Source organism: Gracilinanus agilis, chromosome 2, assembly GCF_016433145.1.
Source record: "Gracilinanus agilis isolate LMUSP501 chromosome 2, AgileGrace, whole genome shotgun sequence".
Lineage (NCBI taxonomy): Eukaryota > Metazoa > Chordata > Mammalia > Didelphimorphia > Didelphidae > Gracilinanus > Gracilinanus agilis.
Genome location: NC_058131.1, coordinates 553,024,240 through 553,038,765, shown reverse-complemented (window position 1 = coordinate 553,038,765; position 14,526 = coordinate 553,024,240). Strand labels below are relative to the sequence as shown.

At 42.5% G+C, this 14,526-nt stretch overlaps 1 protein-coding gene and 1 non-coding gene across 5 annotated transcripts; one reads left to right on the top strand and one right to left on the bottom strand.

Annotated features, from left to right (window-relative positions):
* Nucleotides 1-902: 902 nt before the first annotated feature.
* On the bottom strand, nucleotides 903-10,229 carry PRMT5 (protein arginine methyltransferase 5). 4 transcript variants are annotated; one of them, XM_044662277.1, is made up of 17 exons: nucleotides 10,212-10,229; nucleotides 8,701-8,819; nucleotides 8,286-8,371; nucleotides 7,946-8,080; nucleotides 7,352-7,464; nucleotides 7,160-7,209; nucleotides 6,781-6,944; nucleotides 5,997-6,158; nucleotides 5,741-5,818; nucleotides 5,567-5,625; nucleotides 5,006-5,128; nucleotides 4,727-4,902; nucleotides 2,502-2,611; nucleotides 2,177-2,270; nucleotides 1,923-2,039; nucleotides 1,656-1,720; nucleotides 903-1,464 (listed from the first exon to the last, which is right to left on the bottom strand). In XM_044662277.1, exons 2-17 carry the CDS (start codon nucleotides 8,801-8,803, stop codon nucleotides 1,312-1,314), a joined length of 1,788 nt encoding a protein of 595 aa, XP_044518212.1. In that variant the 5' UTR covers nucleotides 8,804-8,819; nucleotides 10,212-10,229; the 3' UTR covers nucleotides 903-1,311. The 4 variants fall into 4 exon arrangements, 3 of the variants coding, with proteins under 3 accessions (XP_044518212.1, XP_044518211.1, XP_044518213.1); XM_044662276.1 differs by lacking the exon at nucleotides 10,212-10,229 and adding an exon at nucleotides 9,291-9,416; XM_044662278.1 differs by lacking the exons at nucleotides 8,286-8,371; nucleotides 10,212-10,229 and adding an exon at nucleotides 9,291-9,416 and having other exon boundaries at nucleotides 7,946-8,034.
* On the top strand, nucleotides 9,770-9,842 carry TRNAR-ACG. Its single transcript has one exon. It is a non-coding gene; the product is annotated as a tRNA-Arg (tRNA).
* Nucleotides 10,230-14,526: the final 4,297 nt, after the last annotated feature.

Genomic DNA, 14,526 nt, shown 5'->3' with positions numbered 1-14,526 from the left:
CATCCAAACAGTAATTCCTCTAGAAAGGATCTGAGGTTTTGCAAGTTAAGTGAGTCAACAGATTAATATTGCAGCCAAAAAATGCAAGTGTATACAGGCCTAGAAAGGTGAAAACTTGGGCATACCTACCCTCGAGTCAGACCCTAACTGGAATATTATATTTCTTGTTTTTGGTGTTATATTTTTGCAGACTGACAAGATAGTGTCCAGGGAAAGGCAACAAGAATGGTTAAACCTTGAGATCACATGCAATATGACTGGCTAAAAGAACTTGGGATGTTTAAGACTGAGAAAACAATAGCTTTCTTCAAGTAGAGTTGTTCAATGAAAGAGGGAATTGATATAGAATAATAGTTGACATTGGCAGAGCACTTTAAAGTTTGCAAACCCATTTACAAACATTATCTCATGTTTATACATTATCTCATTTGGGTTCTACTTGGCTCCAGAGAGGAATTATGAGCAAATGAGTGGAACAACTGTAGAGAAGTACATTTAGGCTTAATATGAAGAAAAACCATCTAACACTTAAGAGCCATTCAAAAAAGGGGATCAGTCTACATGGGAAGTAATGGAGAATTTTAAAAAATAGGCTGGATGTCCACCTGTCTAATATTTTTATAGAGTGGAATTCTAATTCAAGCAGTAGGTTGGACTAAAGGGCCATCAGATCCCTTCCAGCCCTGAAATTCTTTCCCTGTAGGGCAGAAATGTAACAACAGCTTGTTCCAACTGACAAAGCTTGGCAAAACGCTGACTCCAAGGGCCAAAAGGAAGCACAATCAACTTCCTGATTATTTGAACAAGAATGGCTCACTCAGGTGATTTCAGGATGTGGCCTAGAAATGAACGTGACTTGAGTTTATATATCAGGTCCTGAGAATCAGAGGCAGGGGTCAGGGTGAATGGGGGCAGGAAGGGCTATAACTGCTTTATTTGTATTTCCTTTGACATAGAAGAACCAAGAGGAACACAGAGATGGGTAGGGTTGAAAAATCACTCAGTCCAGTGTTTTCAGGGTTTGCTCCAGGAAGCCCTGGAAGCTGTGCCATCCCTGTGGCTTCACATTCTGCAGAGTGTTCCCTAGCCCAGGATCTTTTATCACAGAATGGGATAGGAGGCACTCTAATTAATTCTGTCCTTTTACCCACCTTTATACAAGACAGGAAAAGCAGATGAGGATACCCTGATCTGATCTGATGAATGGCAAGGGTGACCCCACCCTCGGGAATAATTACTGGTTCTTTCAATGCTATAGGGGAACTGGGGACTGGTTCCTGGTTCCTAGGCTTTGGGCATTAGCAGGAAACACTAGAGGCCGATGGTATAGGAGCGACCGGTCGGGTTATGAATAGCTGAGCAGATAGGTGCTGTCACTGCCCATTCATACCACACCTTCTTGGCACTGCTGCATCTCCAGAATCGAACACAGATAGTCTGCCCTTCATGCACAGTGATGGGCTGCTGTAAGAACAGAGACAAAGATGTTTGGGGGTGTTGGTCAAATCATCACTATAGCAATGAGGGCCTAACAGGCCATGAGAGCAGTATCACCAGGGAAGGAAAGGGAAATAGGAAACAACTAAAGGGCAAACATGGTAAGTGAATACTAGGTTTGAGGAAATGACATTCTGTAGGCTTTTAAGGATGTTTACCTTGATAGGAAAGAGAATAGGAAACCAGGAAAACATCCCAGGAGAGTGGGTCTCTGGACGGATACCTACAGGGATATAAGAACCAAATTAACTCAAAACCATACCCCTCCCATTGCCCTTAACTCAACTTCTGCCTCTGCCAGAGCTAAAGAGGACTTCTATAAAAGGTAAAGAATAGAAAAACCAGTTCCTTTAGTTGACTTTTGAAGCAAACATAGGCAGGGGAATAACCAGATATCACACATTTCCTAAAGCACAAGCACTCACTCAGAGTGATGTCCTGATAAAGCACGGTCTCAAAGTACCCGGCAAACCCATGCAGGACAGTGTTCACCTCTACAGGAAACTCCAATGTTCGGTAGCGGTTATTGTCAATCATGGGATCTGTCAAGAGAAAAGAAGTAAGGGGCAGGGAGTATACAGGCAATTTAGTGAGGGCCAGGAAAGTCAATCTATCAATCAAAGAAGATGGCATGCTTAGCTCTGGAGGGAAGATCAGAAGCAGCCACAAAGGGACCTACCTCGGTTGGGATGGGTAAAGGTAAAGCAAGGCTGGGGTTCAGCCAGCTGGTGAAAGTTGTGCAGTCGAACTACATAAGGCATCTCAAACTGGGCCTGTCAAGAAGAGGAAAGCAGGTGCTGGAAGGGAGAACAGGGACAGTCTCCTCCTTCCCAGGAACCTGAGAGGAAAGTATTAAGAGCCTGAGGGACACATAGAAATAAAAAGAAAGAACTCAACCTAACTCCCGATTTATCATATTTTCCAATAAAAGAAAAGAGATAGTTTAATGTCTGCTGACATGTTAGTTAAAATGGGGTATGTGGAAGGGTAAGAAGTCTTCTCACCTCAGGATCCCGATCCTTTTCTCGACATGCCCGGACTTCATTATACAGCTTAGATGATGAGATAGGGGCTAGGAAAGATGTATATTCCCCTGGGATGCTCACTCCATTATCTGCAGAAACAAGAAGGGTAAATAAAACTCCAGCAGAGAAGGAAATTATTTTGATGCCCTAAAGTTTTGGACCTAAACCAAGATTCAAACAGAACTTTTCTTCTGAAACCTGCTCCTTGCTCATTTCTCCATTTCTGTACATGGGTCATCTTCAACTCTCCCTCATACTCCAATGAGTTATATAATCAGTTGCCCAAAGTTACTGATTTTACTTCTATATCTCATCTGTTTCTTGCCACCCCAGCCCCTAATTCAAATCTTTATCACTTTTTACCTCTTACAATAGATTCCCACAATTGTTCTCCTTGTCTCCCCCAACTTCCAAACACTACATCCAAAGAGATATTCCTTAAGCACATTACTAAATTTATCCTTTAAAAAATAATCCTTACCTTCTGTTTTAGCATCAATTCTAACTGGGCTTAAGTGATGAAGTTAAGAGTCTGAGACCAAATTTGAACCCTAGTTCTGACTCCAGATCTGGCATTCTATCCACTATGTGAACTTACCCTAGATGTCCCTAAACAGATCATTCTTTATGCTTTTATTCTCAATTCTACTAATTATTTAACCCCTAATGTTTCTGATGACCTCCAGTCACATCTCCAATTGTCTTTCAGACATTTCAAACTGGATATTCTGTAGACATTTTGAACTCAACATATCCAAAATGGCCCTCTTTATCTTTCCCCAAAACCTTCCCCACTCCCAAACTTCCCAATTACTGCCAAGGGCACCACCATCTCTGAGTCACTCAGAATGCCAACCCAAGCGCTTAACTACAAACCTCCTCATCTTGCTATGTCTATTCTGTTGCCAAGACTTGTCAATTTTACATTTTTATCTACCTCTTCTGTGTCCCCTAACCTCTCTCCACCACCTCCACCACTACCACTTCTGACACAGCAAGGTAGCAAAGAATCTCATCATCTCAAGCCTAGACTTTTGCAACAATTACTGGTTAATCTCCCCAACATCACTGTGTCTCCATTTTAGCCCATCGTCACTCAGCTCCCAAAGTGATCTTTCCTAAAGAGTAGATCTATTTTTCCCCAATTCAATAAACTCCAGTAGCTCCCTATCACATCCAGAATCAAATATAAAATTCTCTATTTGATTTTTATTAATGTCTATTATTAATCTATACCTAGTTCCCAACACTACACTACCCCATATATTCTGTGACCTAGTGAAACTGAACTCCTTGCATTCCTTGAACAAAACTCTCCATCTCAAAATTCTGGGCATTTTCACCAACTGTCCTCCATGCCTGAAAAGGTCACCTGCATCTCCACTTCCTGGCTTACTTGGTTTCCTTTAAGCCCCAGCTAAAATCCTACCTTCAGTAAGAAACTTTATCTCAATTCCAGTGCCTTCCTTCTGTTGATCATTTCTTATTTACCCTGTATATAGCATGTTTATGGATAGTTATTTGTACGTTGTCTCTCCCATTACAATGACTTATTCCTTGAGAGAAGATTATTTTTTGACTTTGTACCTGTTAGCAGTGTCTGGCACATAGTAAGTACTTAGAAAATATTTAATGACTGACTGACTTTTAAAAAGCTTCAGTGACTCCCTCTTGCCTCTTGGAATAAACTACAAGCTACTCCATTTGGCATTTAAAGACCTATCTTTCTAGTTTAGCTTGATTGTTTAATGTTTAAGGGGAATTAATATGAAACCAATCTGGTCTACTTACTGTTCCTATAACACAACATTCCATTTTCCACCTATAAGCCTTGGTACAAGTTGATCCTCATGTCTAAAAATGCTCTTGCTCTTCCCTTCCACCTCTTGGAATCCCCAGCTGCTTTCAAAGCTCATGTGACATCTCCTAAATTACTTTTTATTTACTTTGTATCTCTTTTGTCCCTACTGATGTGTCTACATGTTCCTACCTACCCCTGGTATAGTAGAGAATATAAACAAGGTCCTTTAAAGGGAAGAAACTGTTTCATTATATATCCCAAAGACCTAGACAAATCGCCTGGCACACTGAAGATACTTAATACTTGTTTAATTGAATTCAGTGACTTCTAGATAGTTTCCATGGGTTTGGTTCTCCCACCCTTTGACGAACTTCTACCCTTCCTGTCTTTTATCAGAAGGCACCTTTTAGGAAATGCTGGGCTCCATCCAGGCATTCAGGTGACAGTTCATTATCTGCAAAGGAGCCTAGGAGTTCACTAACGATGATGTCTGCCTTCTCAGGTGCCACCCATTCCCGCATGTCTGATGATACCACTGTCACCTGGCTGCCCCACTCTTCAAATTGCCAGTTCTCTAGCCTGTGAGTGGAGAAAATATATTAGTGTGAGTGCTGGCCCTGGAAAAGTCATGTGTAGAATAGGACCATCACATCCTCAGTAGGCAGCACCAGGAGCTACTTACGTTACCACAGCATTGGGGTTTTTCTCTACAGCATATAGTTTCACTCTCCGATCAGCCTGCTTGGCAGCCCGGAGGGAAGCATTTACCAAGGGACCTCGGCCTGCACCTAGCACCATCAGCACCCTGAGGGGAAAAGACAGAGATGAGACAGAACTATGTGGATACAAAATGGAAAATGCCGACAGCATGCGCATAGAATGCTGTATTATAATAGTGGCAGTGGCGGTGGTGGTGGTGGTAGTAGTAGTAGTAGTAGTAGTAGTAGTAGTAGTAGCAGCAGCAGCAGCAGCAGCAGCCAGTCTTTATATAGCCTCTACCTGCCAGGCCCTCTGTGAAGCACAATTAATCTTCATGACAGCGCTGGAAGGTAGGTGCTATGATTCCCACTTTATAATTGAGGAAACTGAAGCAGACAAAGGTCAATAACTTGCCTAAGGTCACACAACTAATAAATGTCTGAGATCAAATTTGAACTCACATATCCTTCACTCTAAGACCACTACTAAGTCCACTGTGCCACCTGGCTGCCTGAGGGAAAAAAAAAAACAAAAAAACACTCACTGCACATTGGTATCCTTTTCCTCTTCTGGTACACGATCCAAGAGACATTTGTAGATGGCCTAGGGAGTAGAACAGAAATTAGCAGTAACCTACTTCTGGTCTCACTCCCTTTCCCACTCCCACACTCACCCAAGCCCTAGCCCTGGTTCCTGCCACAACCCAGACTTTACAGACCTGCTGGTATTGGGAGTATTTGATGGGATCCTTCTCAAACACTTCATAAGTTTGTGACTCCAGATTATCCATCAATGGCTCAAGAAGGGAAAGAGAAATACCAAGTTAAGTTAACCAGGGTCCAGAACCTGATGGCACTCCAAACTGGAAGAGTATTTTGTCTTCTAGGTCTGGCTGGTGGGGAGCATAAGGTCCCTCCACACAAAATGCTTCCTTGCCTCCTATCATTTCTACAATTCCTAAATTCATAGCTCACCTGGAGAGGGGACTGGAGATAGTCCTCATAGCCCTTAGCAAAGAGTTCATAGGCATTAGGTGGTGGACGGTTCTGGCTCAAGTATTCCAAATACTGCAGGTAGGTGCAAAATTCTTTTTCTGAGTGATGATTGGCACCAGTAATGATGAATTGTACCTCCAACTGTCAACAAGTCAAAACATCAGCTCAACCTCTACAGACTTCCTCTCCCCTGCAGAGTCCCAGTGTCCTATGGCTTAGAAGATTCAATCCTAAACAAAACATGCACTGCCAGAGGAAAAGTGCATCAACAAAGAGAAGCCCAAGTCATTCACTTTATGAATCCTTAAACAATCTCCTTGAGGCTGGAGTTATATCATCCCTGACAAGCAGCATATGGCTTAAATATATGTTTAATGTCTACTAGGCATCTCATGGAAGTTCAGAATACCTTATATCCTTCTGCTATTTCTTTTTTCAAATGTATTTCTAAGCCTCAGGATCCCAAAGCATTAAAACTAAGGATTGAGGAAGGAGGGGAGAACAATATGATTTCTAAGTTGGTGTTTTATGACTTTGTCCTATGGAATTATTTCCTTTGAAAGGTATTTCCCATAAAAAGTTATCAGGTTTCCTGTGTCACGTTCTCCCTTTGTCTCTGGACCCCAACTATGCCAAAATTGTTCTTTGGGGTCAAATATAAAAAGAATTGATCTGTAAGAAAACTTAAGCAAAGCAGAGGATCATTGGGGCACTTCTAGATCAATATTACAACTTTCTACCCCAACATATCTCCCCCTTTTACCTTGAGGAGCCGGAATATCAACCTCTGGTGCACCTTAGAAAGGACAGGAAATCCCTTCTTATTGGTCAGGAAGATGCTGGTGGGAAGGATGGCTGCTTTGATTGGCTCCCCAAGCCATCGGTCAATTATATGATTGGATGGGAGGTCAGCACCAATTTCGATAGCTAGAGTAGAGAAATATCTATTAAAGCCCAAGCAAAAGCTTTCTTTAATGACAATGGATAGTATTTTACAGTCCTGCTACATAGTATACAGAAAAAAAGAAGCTACCCAAAATCTGTGTTAGCAGCTAAACTAATCTGAAACTTCATACCATGACTCCTATACACATTGGGTAGAGGGAGAAGGAACTCTAGCCATGGCAATCTGCCACACTCACCCACTGCAATCCTCTTGCTGTAATCACACAAGGTGCGAAAGTTATGCCACCTAGACAGAAGAAAACAGAAGAGAAGGCCTGCTAATCATTATATTTCTTCTGACTGTCAGTGACTTCCCCTCAACTCTTAGCCCATTCTTCTCCCAACCCTACATTTTAACCTTTAGCAGTAAAAATAAAAGAACCACACACCACATCCATGTCTTCTCCTCCCCAGTGATTGCCTCTGTCTGTGTAAGAGGTTCATTCGAAATGATGTCATCCCGAAGGTCTTCTGCTGCCACTAAGGGCACTCTCATCCAGAACTGCACAGAAAGAAGCTTGTTACCACTGCCTCCAGAAAGTCTTCCTTGATTAAAATGAACTTGAGCCTAAAGCCATCTAACATTATTTTGACCATCGAACATGCCTTTCTTGATTCCTATAGACTTAAAGAGATAATCCTATTTCACGTAGATAAATACTTATTTGTAAATTTAGGTCTTTATCTACTAGTACGTCCTATCTTATAATTCAACTCTGCATTTTCTGAGATAGAAATAGATCCTCTTCATTAAAAGGATTAGACTTTTGGGCAATAATATTTATTTGATATATCTATTAACTGAGTAACTAGTAATCCTAGGCAAACTAATGAAGAACTGTATGGTCCTTTCCAATCCATTTTATGTATAATAGATTACATAGCTTGGCTTGGGATTACAGAATATTCACTACAATCCAACCAATGTACAACACTGCCTATTCATCTTCTGGATTTGGGGAAGGAAAACATGGAGATCATACCATAGAAGAATGATGGCCTGTGTGGATGTGATTGGTCAGGACTCTGGCCAGGTTAGTGTTATCCTCTTGAGTAAGAGGTAACAGGAAAGCTGGAAGCCCCAGGTATGCCCCAAAATTCAACTCCTGCAACATGGCCTAGAAAAGAGACCAACTAAGATTAATAAATGATTGTCCCAAATGGCTTCCACTAGATATACCTGACATCAAGATATCCCAATGACCATTGAAATGTAGGTTACCAAGGTGGTACACAGGGTTCTGTGGTTCATACGAGAGTAAAAGATTACCACTCTCCTGAGTTCTAGAGATGACCACCAGGCAGAAATTGAGGTACGCTTACCGCCTCTGAATTCCTTCGTATCTTCTCCACTTTGGAATCTGGGCGGATCCATGGTGACAGCTTTCCCACAATCAATGTATTCCAGTCTGTATTCCCCAGGAAAAGACAAAAACTGGATGAAGTATGGTCATTTTATTCTTGATTCTCTTTGACCTCCAGCTCTTCAGCTGACTGGGCAATGGAGCACAGAGAATAGGACTTTTCTCATGATGGATAGGGAATATTGTTCTAGGGAAACAGCACTTATGGAGATTTTTTTAAACATATAAATAAGGGATGTACAAGGGGTGGATCTTCCTGTTCCAGAAGAGTCACTCCCCCTAATTTAAGGAAGGACAGGGGAGCAGACAGGGATCTAAGAATGAGGGCTATTCACTGCTTGTAAAGATGTGGGAGGAACTGAGGGGCTCCCTACCCCGTCCTGATAGCAGCAGGTCAGATCTTGTGTGGGGCCCAGGACGGGTCTTGGCAGGTTCTTGGGTGAATTCCCTCTTGAATCGGGGATGGAAGACGGGCATGCAGAGGAAATCAAAGCTGAGACAAAGACAGATGGCCCACCACCAGACACTATTAGCAAAATAACAAAGCCTTTATGGACAGGCCACTCTTGCCCACGTGGGCTAGAGCAGCGTGGCCGGCCCAGGCGCCAACCTGCACAGGGTGACTCCATACCCACAAAAGAGTTTATAGAAAGGAAAACGGCAGGAGCTCCACATCCAGCGGCAAGGCCCGATCCCGTTAGACTGTGCCCCTGGCATGAGTACCACACGCCCATACTATACCCAGATTCCTTGCACGCCTTCCCATACCGCCTCCCCAAACCCAGGAACTGCCTGTGGTCTAGCCTCTCCACCATCCCCCCCACCACCACTAGAGAAATGGACTCTCCCGCCTCGGTACCCTCCCCCGCTCCCCCGGGGCTGGGAATAGTTTCTCCCACTCCAGCTCCCAGTCAGCGCGCGTCCCACCCAAGACAGGGGAGGAAGAGGGATATGGGGCCCTCACCCTTGTTTCGCCACTGCCCCCAACGTATCAGCCACTTCTGGGACGCAATTGAGGTCCCGCCCGCTGGACACGCGGCACCCAGAGGCCGCCCCAACTGCCACCGCCGCCATTTTCCCCCTCACGTTGTCCGCGCCGGGACCCCTGGACAACAACAACCAATGGCAAAGCACGGGAAAAGCCGGGTTTCCCTAGTGGGCGGGAGGAGTCTCCTTAACAACCCGAGCGTCTTCTCCCACTTAGCGTTGGGAGGTGGGCGGGGCGATGTGTGGGTCTCTCTGCCAATCAGGCGGCGGCGCCGTGACGAAAGGCGTGAGAACTAGAGCCCTACCAATCCGAAGGTCCCGCTTGTGAATAGAGTCTACTTCCCCAATCGTTTTATGTAAATTACTTGAAACGGATCCAAATAAAAAACTACATTCCCCATGAAGCCCTGCGGCATTCTCTTGAAGATGTGCTGCTGCAGAAGTTTTTTCGTCCTCGGGCCAGTGGCGCAATGGATAACGCGTCTGACTACGGATCAGAAGATTCCAGGTTCGACTCCTGGCTGGCTCGGTCGGAAGGGATTTCATCTTTATTATTTGTTTTTTCTGGCCATTTCTATTTCAAATACTCATTGTTTTTCTGAAGTTTTTCATTATTCATTGATGCGTTCATTCTACTCCTTCCACGTAATAAATCCCTACTGTGTGCAGAACACTTTGCTAGACTCTAAGGTAAATTCAGTTTAGAGTAAGCACAATACCTACTGTCATGAAACTTACCGTAAGGTAAGAGGAAAGAGAATATTAAATTAATATCTAGTTGTCTTGAAGACTATTCACCAACAAACACTCACGCAAATTTCTTTCCGCAGAAGCCCTCCCCTCCCCCCCAAAAAATGTTGCTTTTTCAAGCAGTCAAAAGAACTGATCAAGCACCTACCTGAATATGATCTCCAGTCTCCCATCTCCGACAGCCTATTGGACAAATCGAACTGGATGTCCTGTAGACATCTTAAAATCAATGTGGCTAAAACGACACATTATCCACCCCCACCCCACCTCAAGCCCTCTCATCCCCCTTCCTAACTTCCCAATTGCTGTCGAAGATATCACCATCGTCCAAACCATCCAGGCTCTTGATATACGTGTCATTCTCAACTCCTGGCACTCTCCCTCGCCACTCCCCACACCCCCATATTCTATCGACTGACAAGTTCTGTCGTTTCTACCTTCATTTCTCTCTTTTTCGCCCTATTGTCTTCCTCTGACACTGCCACTACCCTGGTATAGGCCGTCATCACCTCACATTTGAACTATTACAATAGCCTGCCTCAAGGTCTCTACTTCTATTCATCCTCCACTCAGCTGTCAAATTTATCTTCTTAAAAGCACAAATCTAACCATGTCACCCTCTTAGCTTAGTAAACTCCAGTGACTGCCTGTTACCTTCAGGATCAAATATGAAATCCTCTGTTTAGCTTTTAAGCCCTTCAAAATCTGCTCCATTCCCACATTTCCAGTCTTCTTACATCTTACATTTCCCTCTTCTTACTCTGTGATCCAGAGACACTGGCCTTCTTGCTGCTCCTTGCCCACGACAGCCCATCTCCCAATTGTATTTTCACTGGCTGTCCCCCATGCCTAGAATTCTCTCCCTCCTCTCTTCTGCATCCTGGCTTCCTAGGCTTTCTCTAAATCTCAGCTAAAGTCCCACCTTCTGCAAGAAGTCTTTCTCTATCCTCTTTAACCTTGTGCCTTCCCTCTGAGATTATCCCCAATCTGTCCTGTATGCGCACACATCCGAATCTATAGAATTTGCACATAGTTGTTGGCATGTTGTCTCTCTCATTAGACTGAGAACTCCTTGAGAGCACGGATTCACTGTATCTCCAGAACTTAGTATGATGCCTAGAACATAGTAAATAAATGCTAGTTGACTGACTGAATGACTGACTAGGTCAATAATTTATCTTTCTATGTATATTATATTTTGTTTAAAGGGTCATTTTTTTATAGGTGCAGCTAGGTGGCACAGTGTATCTGTAGAGAACTGGAGGACCTGGATTCAAATCCAATCATAGCTACTTCCTGGAAGTGAGGGGGATTAGGGCTGAGAGACTAGTTAGCTGACTCAGTGGATTGAGAGTCAGAAGCAGGGCCAGGAAAACCTGGTTCCAAATTTGATCTCAGATACTTCCTGTGTGACCCTGGGCAAGTCACTTAACATCCATCACCTAAGGAGTATTGCTCTTTGTCCTTGGAACCAATACTTAGTATTGATTCTAAGAGAGAAGGTATGGGTTTTTATTAACAGCAACAACAACAAAAGGGTCATTTTATACTGATGAAGTTTATCTTAGGCAACCTTTGAACTCCTTTCCTTATTTATATCAATCAGAGTATATTAACAATATCCTGTATTTTCCCTATTCTTTTATGCTGCCCCTAGGAGTAAGACATCTGATAAACTACAGACCAATAGGTATGAATAATAGTATATATTTCTCTCCCATGTTAAAAGAATAGCAGAAAGAGGCAAATGAATGTCTCAGTAATAGCAGAATTTCTGGCATTTTGGTATTTGAGTGGGAGGAAAATCTTCCTGATGCCCTAGAAATCACACCAGTGAGCAACTTCCCATCCTGCCAGCCCTTCGTCATAGTGATTAATTCCCAAGGCACGAAATCTGGAGATCTTGATTTGAGTCTGTCACTTACTAGTATGTGACTTTGGTAAAATCTCTGAGGATTTTGGTTTCACTGAAATTCAGGGACCATTAAATGTTTACTGTGTGCAGATCATTGGGTTAGGTGCTATAGGAGATATAAAGTTTAGAAAAGACCCAAATGAGTCCTAGTGGCCCCCATAGTCTAATAAGATACTAAGATCCATACTCAGAAAATCGAAATACACAAGAACACTTGATGAGTAAAGTTTGCCCCATCAAGTGAGGGGGTGAGCAGAGACCAGGTTATTTCTGACGTAGGGATCAGAGGAAACTTCAGGGAGGAGATGATAGCTGAGATGGGCTTTAAAAAATTGGCAAGGCAATCCCCAATTGACAAATGGTCAAGGGATATGAATAGGCAGTTTTCAGAGGAAGAAATCAAAACTATCAATAATCACATGGAAAAGTGTTCTATATCCCTCCTGATTAGAGAAAGGCAAATCAAAACAACCCTGAGGTACCACCTCACATCTAGTAGATTGACCAATATGACAGTAAAGGAAAATAATAAATGTTGGAGGGGATGTGGTAAAAATCTCAGGTGGAGTTGTGAATTGATCCACCATTCTGGAAGACAATTGGAATTATGCCCAAAGGGCTTTAAAAGAATGCATGATTTTTGATCCAGCAATTCTACTGGGTTTGTACCCCCAAAGATATAAAAAAAAGTTTGTACAAAAATACTTATAGCTGTGCTCTTTGTGGTGGCAAAAAAATTGGAGAATGAGGGGATGCCCTTTGATTGGAGAATGGCTGAACAAATTGTGTTATATGATGGTGATGGAATACTATTGTTCTATGAGGAATGATGAACTGCTTGATTTCTATAAAAACTGGGAAGGTCTCCATGAACTGATGCGGAGTGAAATGAGCATAACCAGGAGAACATTATACACAGTAACTGAAACATTGTGGGATGATCAAATGTAATAGACTTTGCTACTAATAGCAATGTAATGATCTAAGACAATCCAGAGGGATTTATGAGAAAGAATGCTATCTACATCAAGAGAAAGAACTGTAAAGTAGAAATGCAGAAGAAAAACATGATTTATCACTTGTTTATATGGATATAGGATTTGGAGTTTGGTTTTAAAAGAATACAGCAAAAATGAATAATATAGAAATAGGCTGAGTGATAATACATGTATAACCCAAGTGGAGTTGTTTGTCAGCTCTGGGAGGCAGATAGAGAAAAGGGAAGGGAAAGGACAGAATCATATAACCTTGGAAAAATATTTAAAAATAATTTTTTTTTTAATTTGGCAAGGATCAGGTAGGTGGTTCAGTAGATAGAAAGCCAGGAGGTCCTAGGTTCTGGCCTCAGATGCTTCCTAGCTGTATGACCCTGGACAAATTACTTAACCCCAATGGCCCTAGCCCTTACCTCTCTTCTGCCTTGGAACAGATAATTCTTTTTTTCCTTTGTTTTTTTTTATTAATTTATTTATTTCAAATATTCTCCCATGGTTACATGATTCATGATATTTCCTTCCCTCTTCCTCCTCCCTCCCGGAGCTGACAAGCAGTTCCACTGGGTTTTACACGTATCATTGTTCAAAACTTATTTCCAATAGAGAGATCTTTTAACCACAAAACCCGAATCACATCCTCATTGAACCACATGATGGATCATATATTTTTCTTCTGCATTTCTACTCCTACAGTTCTTTCTCTGGCTTTTTTCTCATAAATTCCTCTGGATTGTCCTGGATCATTGCATTGCCGCTAGTAGAAAAGTCAGTTACATTTGATTGTGCCACAGTATATCTGTCTCTGCTCCTTTTGCTCTGCATCAATTCCTGGAGGTTGTTCCAGGTCACATAAAAATCCACCAGGAACAGATAATTCCAAGCCAGATGAGAGAGATAAAGTGGGGGGGGGGGGAGAAGGAGGAAGGGAAGAAGAAGGAGGAGGAGGAGGCAAGAATTCATTAGATAAAGGAGGTGGCCTGGGCAGAGGCATGAAAATAGGATATCATGAGATATTTTTGGTCATGAAAAATGGGAGATAGAGCCAGAGTAACAGAATTAGATCAGATGACTTCTTAAAGTCCCCCAACTCTAAAATTCTAAGCATGACAAGAATTCCATTAGACTATTTGTTGAATGCTCCGTGGCAATGAATAGAGCTAGATATGGCACGGGGTCCTTTCTAAGAATTACCTGTGAATTGATTGATTGCATAAGATACTATACAAAGTTAAGTTATTATCGACTGAGCCTACAATTCTGAGTTAGAAAAGACAGAGTAAAGAAACACCGGTTCCTTCCAACTTTGTTTTTTCATTTCATTTTGTTTGTTTTTATTAAATCTCGGTTGCTTATCCTTCTGTGTTCTGTTTTTGTTTGTTTTAAACCCTTGCCTGCTGTGTTAGTATTGGTTCCAGAGCAGTAAGGGCTAGGCCACTGGCCCAGGGTCACACAGCTAGGAAGTATCTGAGATCACATTTGAACCCAAGTCCTCCCAACTCCAGGCCTGTGGACAGCTCTATCTACTGAGCCCCCTAGCTGCCTCTTGCTATTGT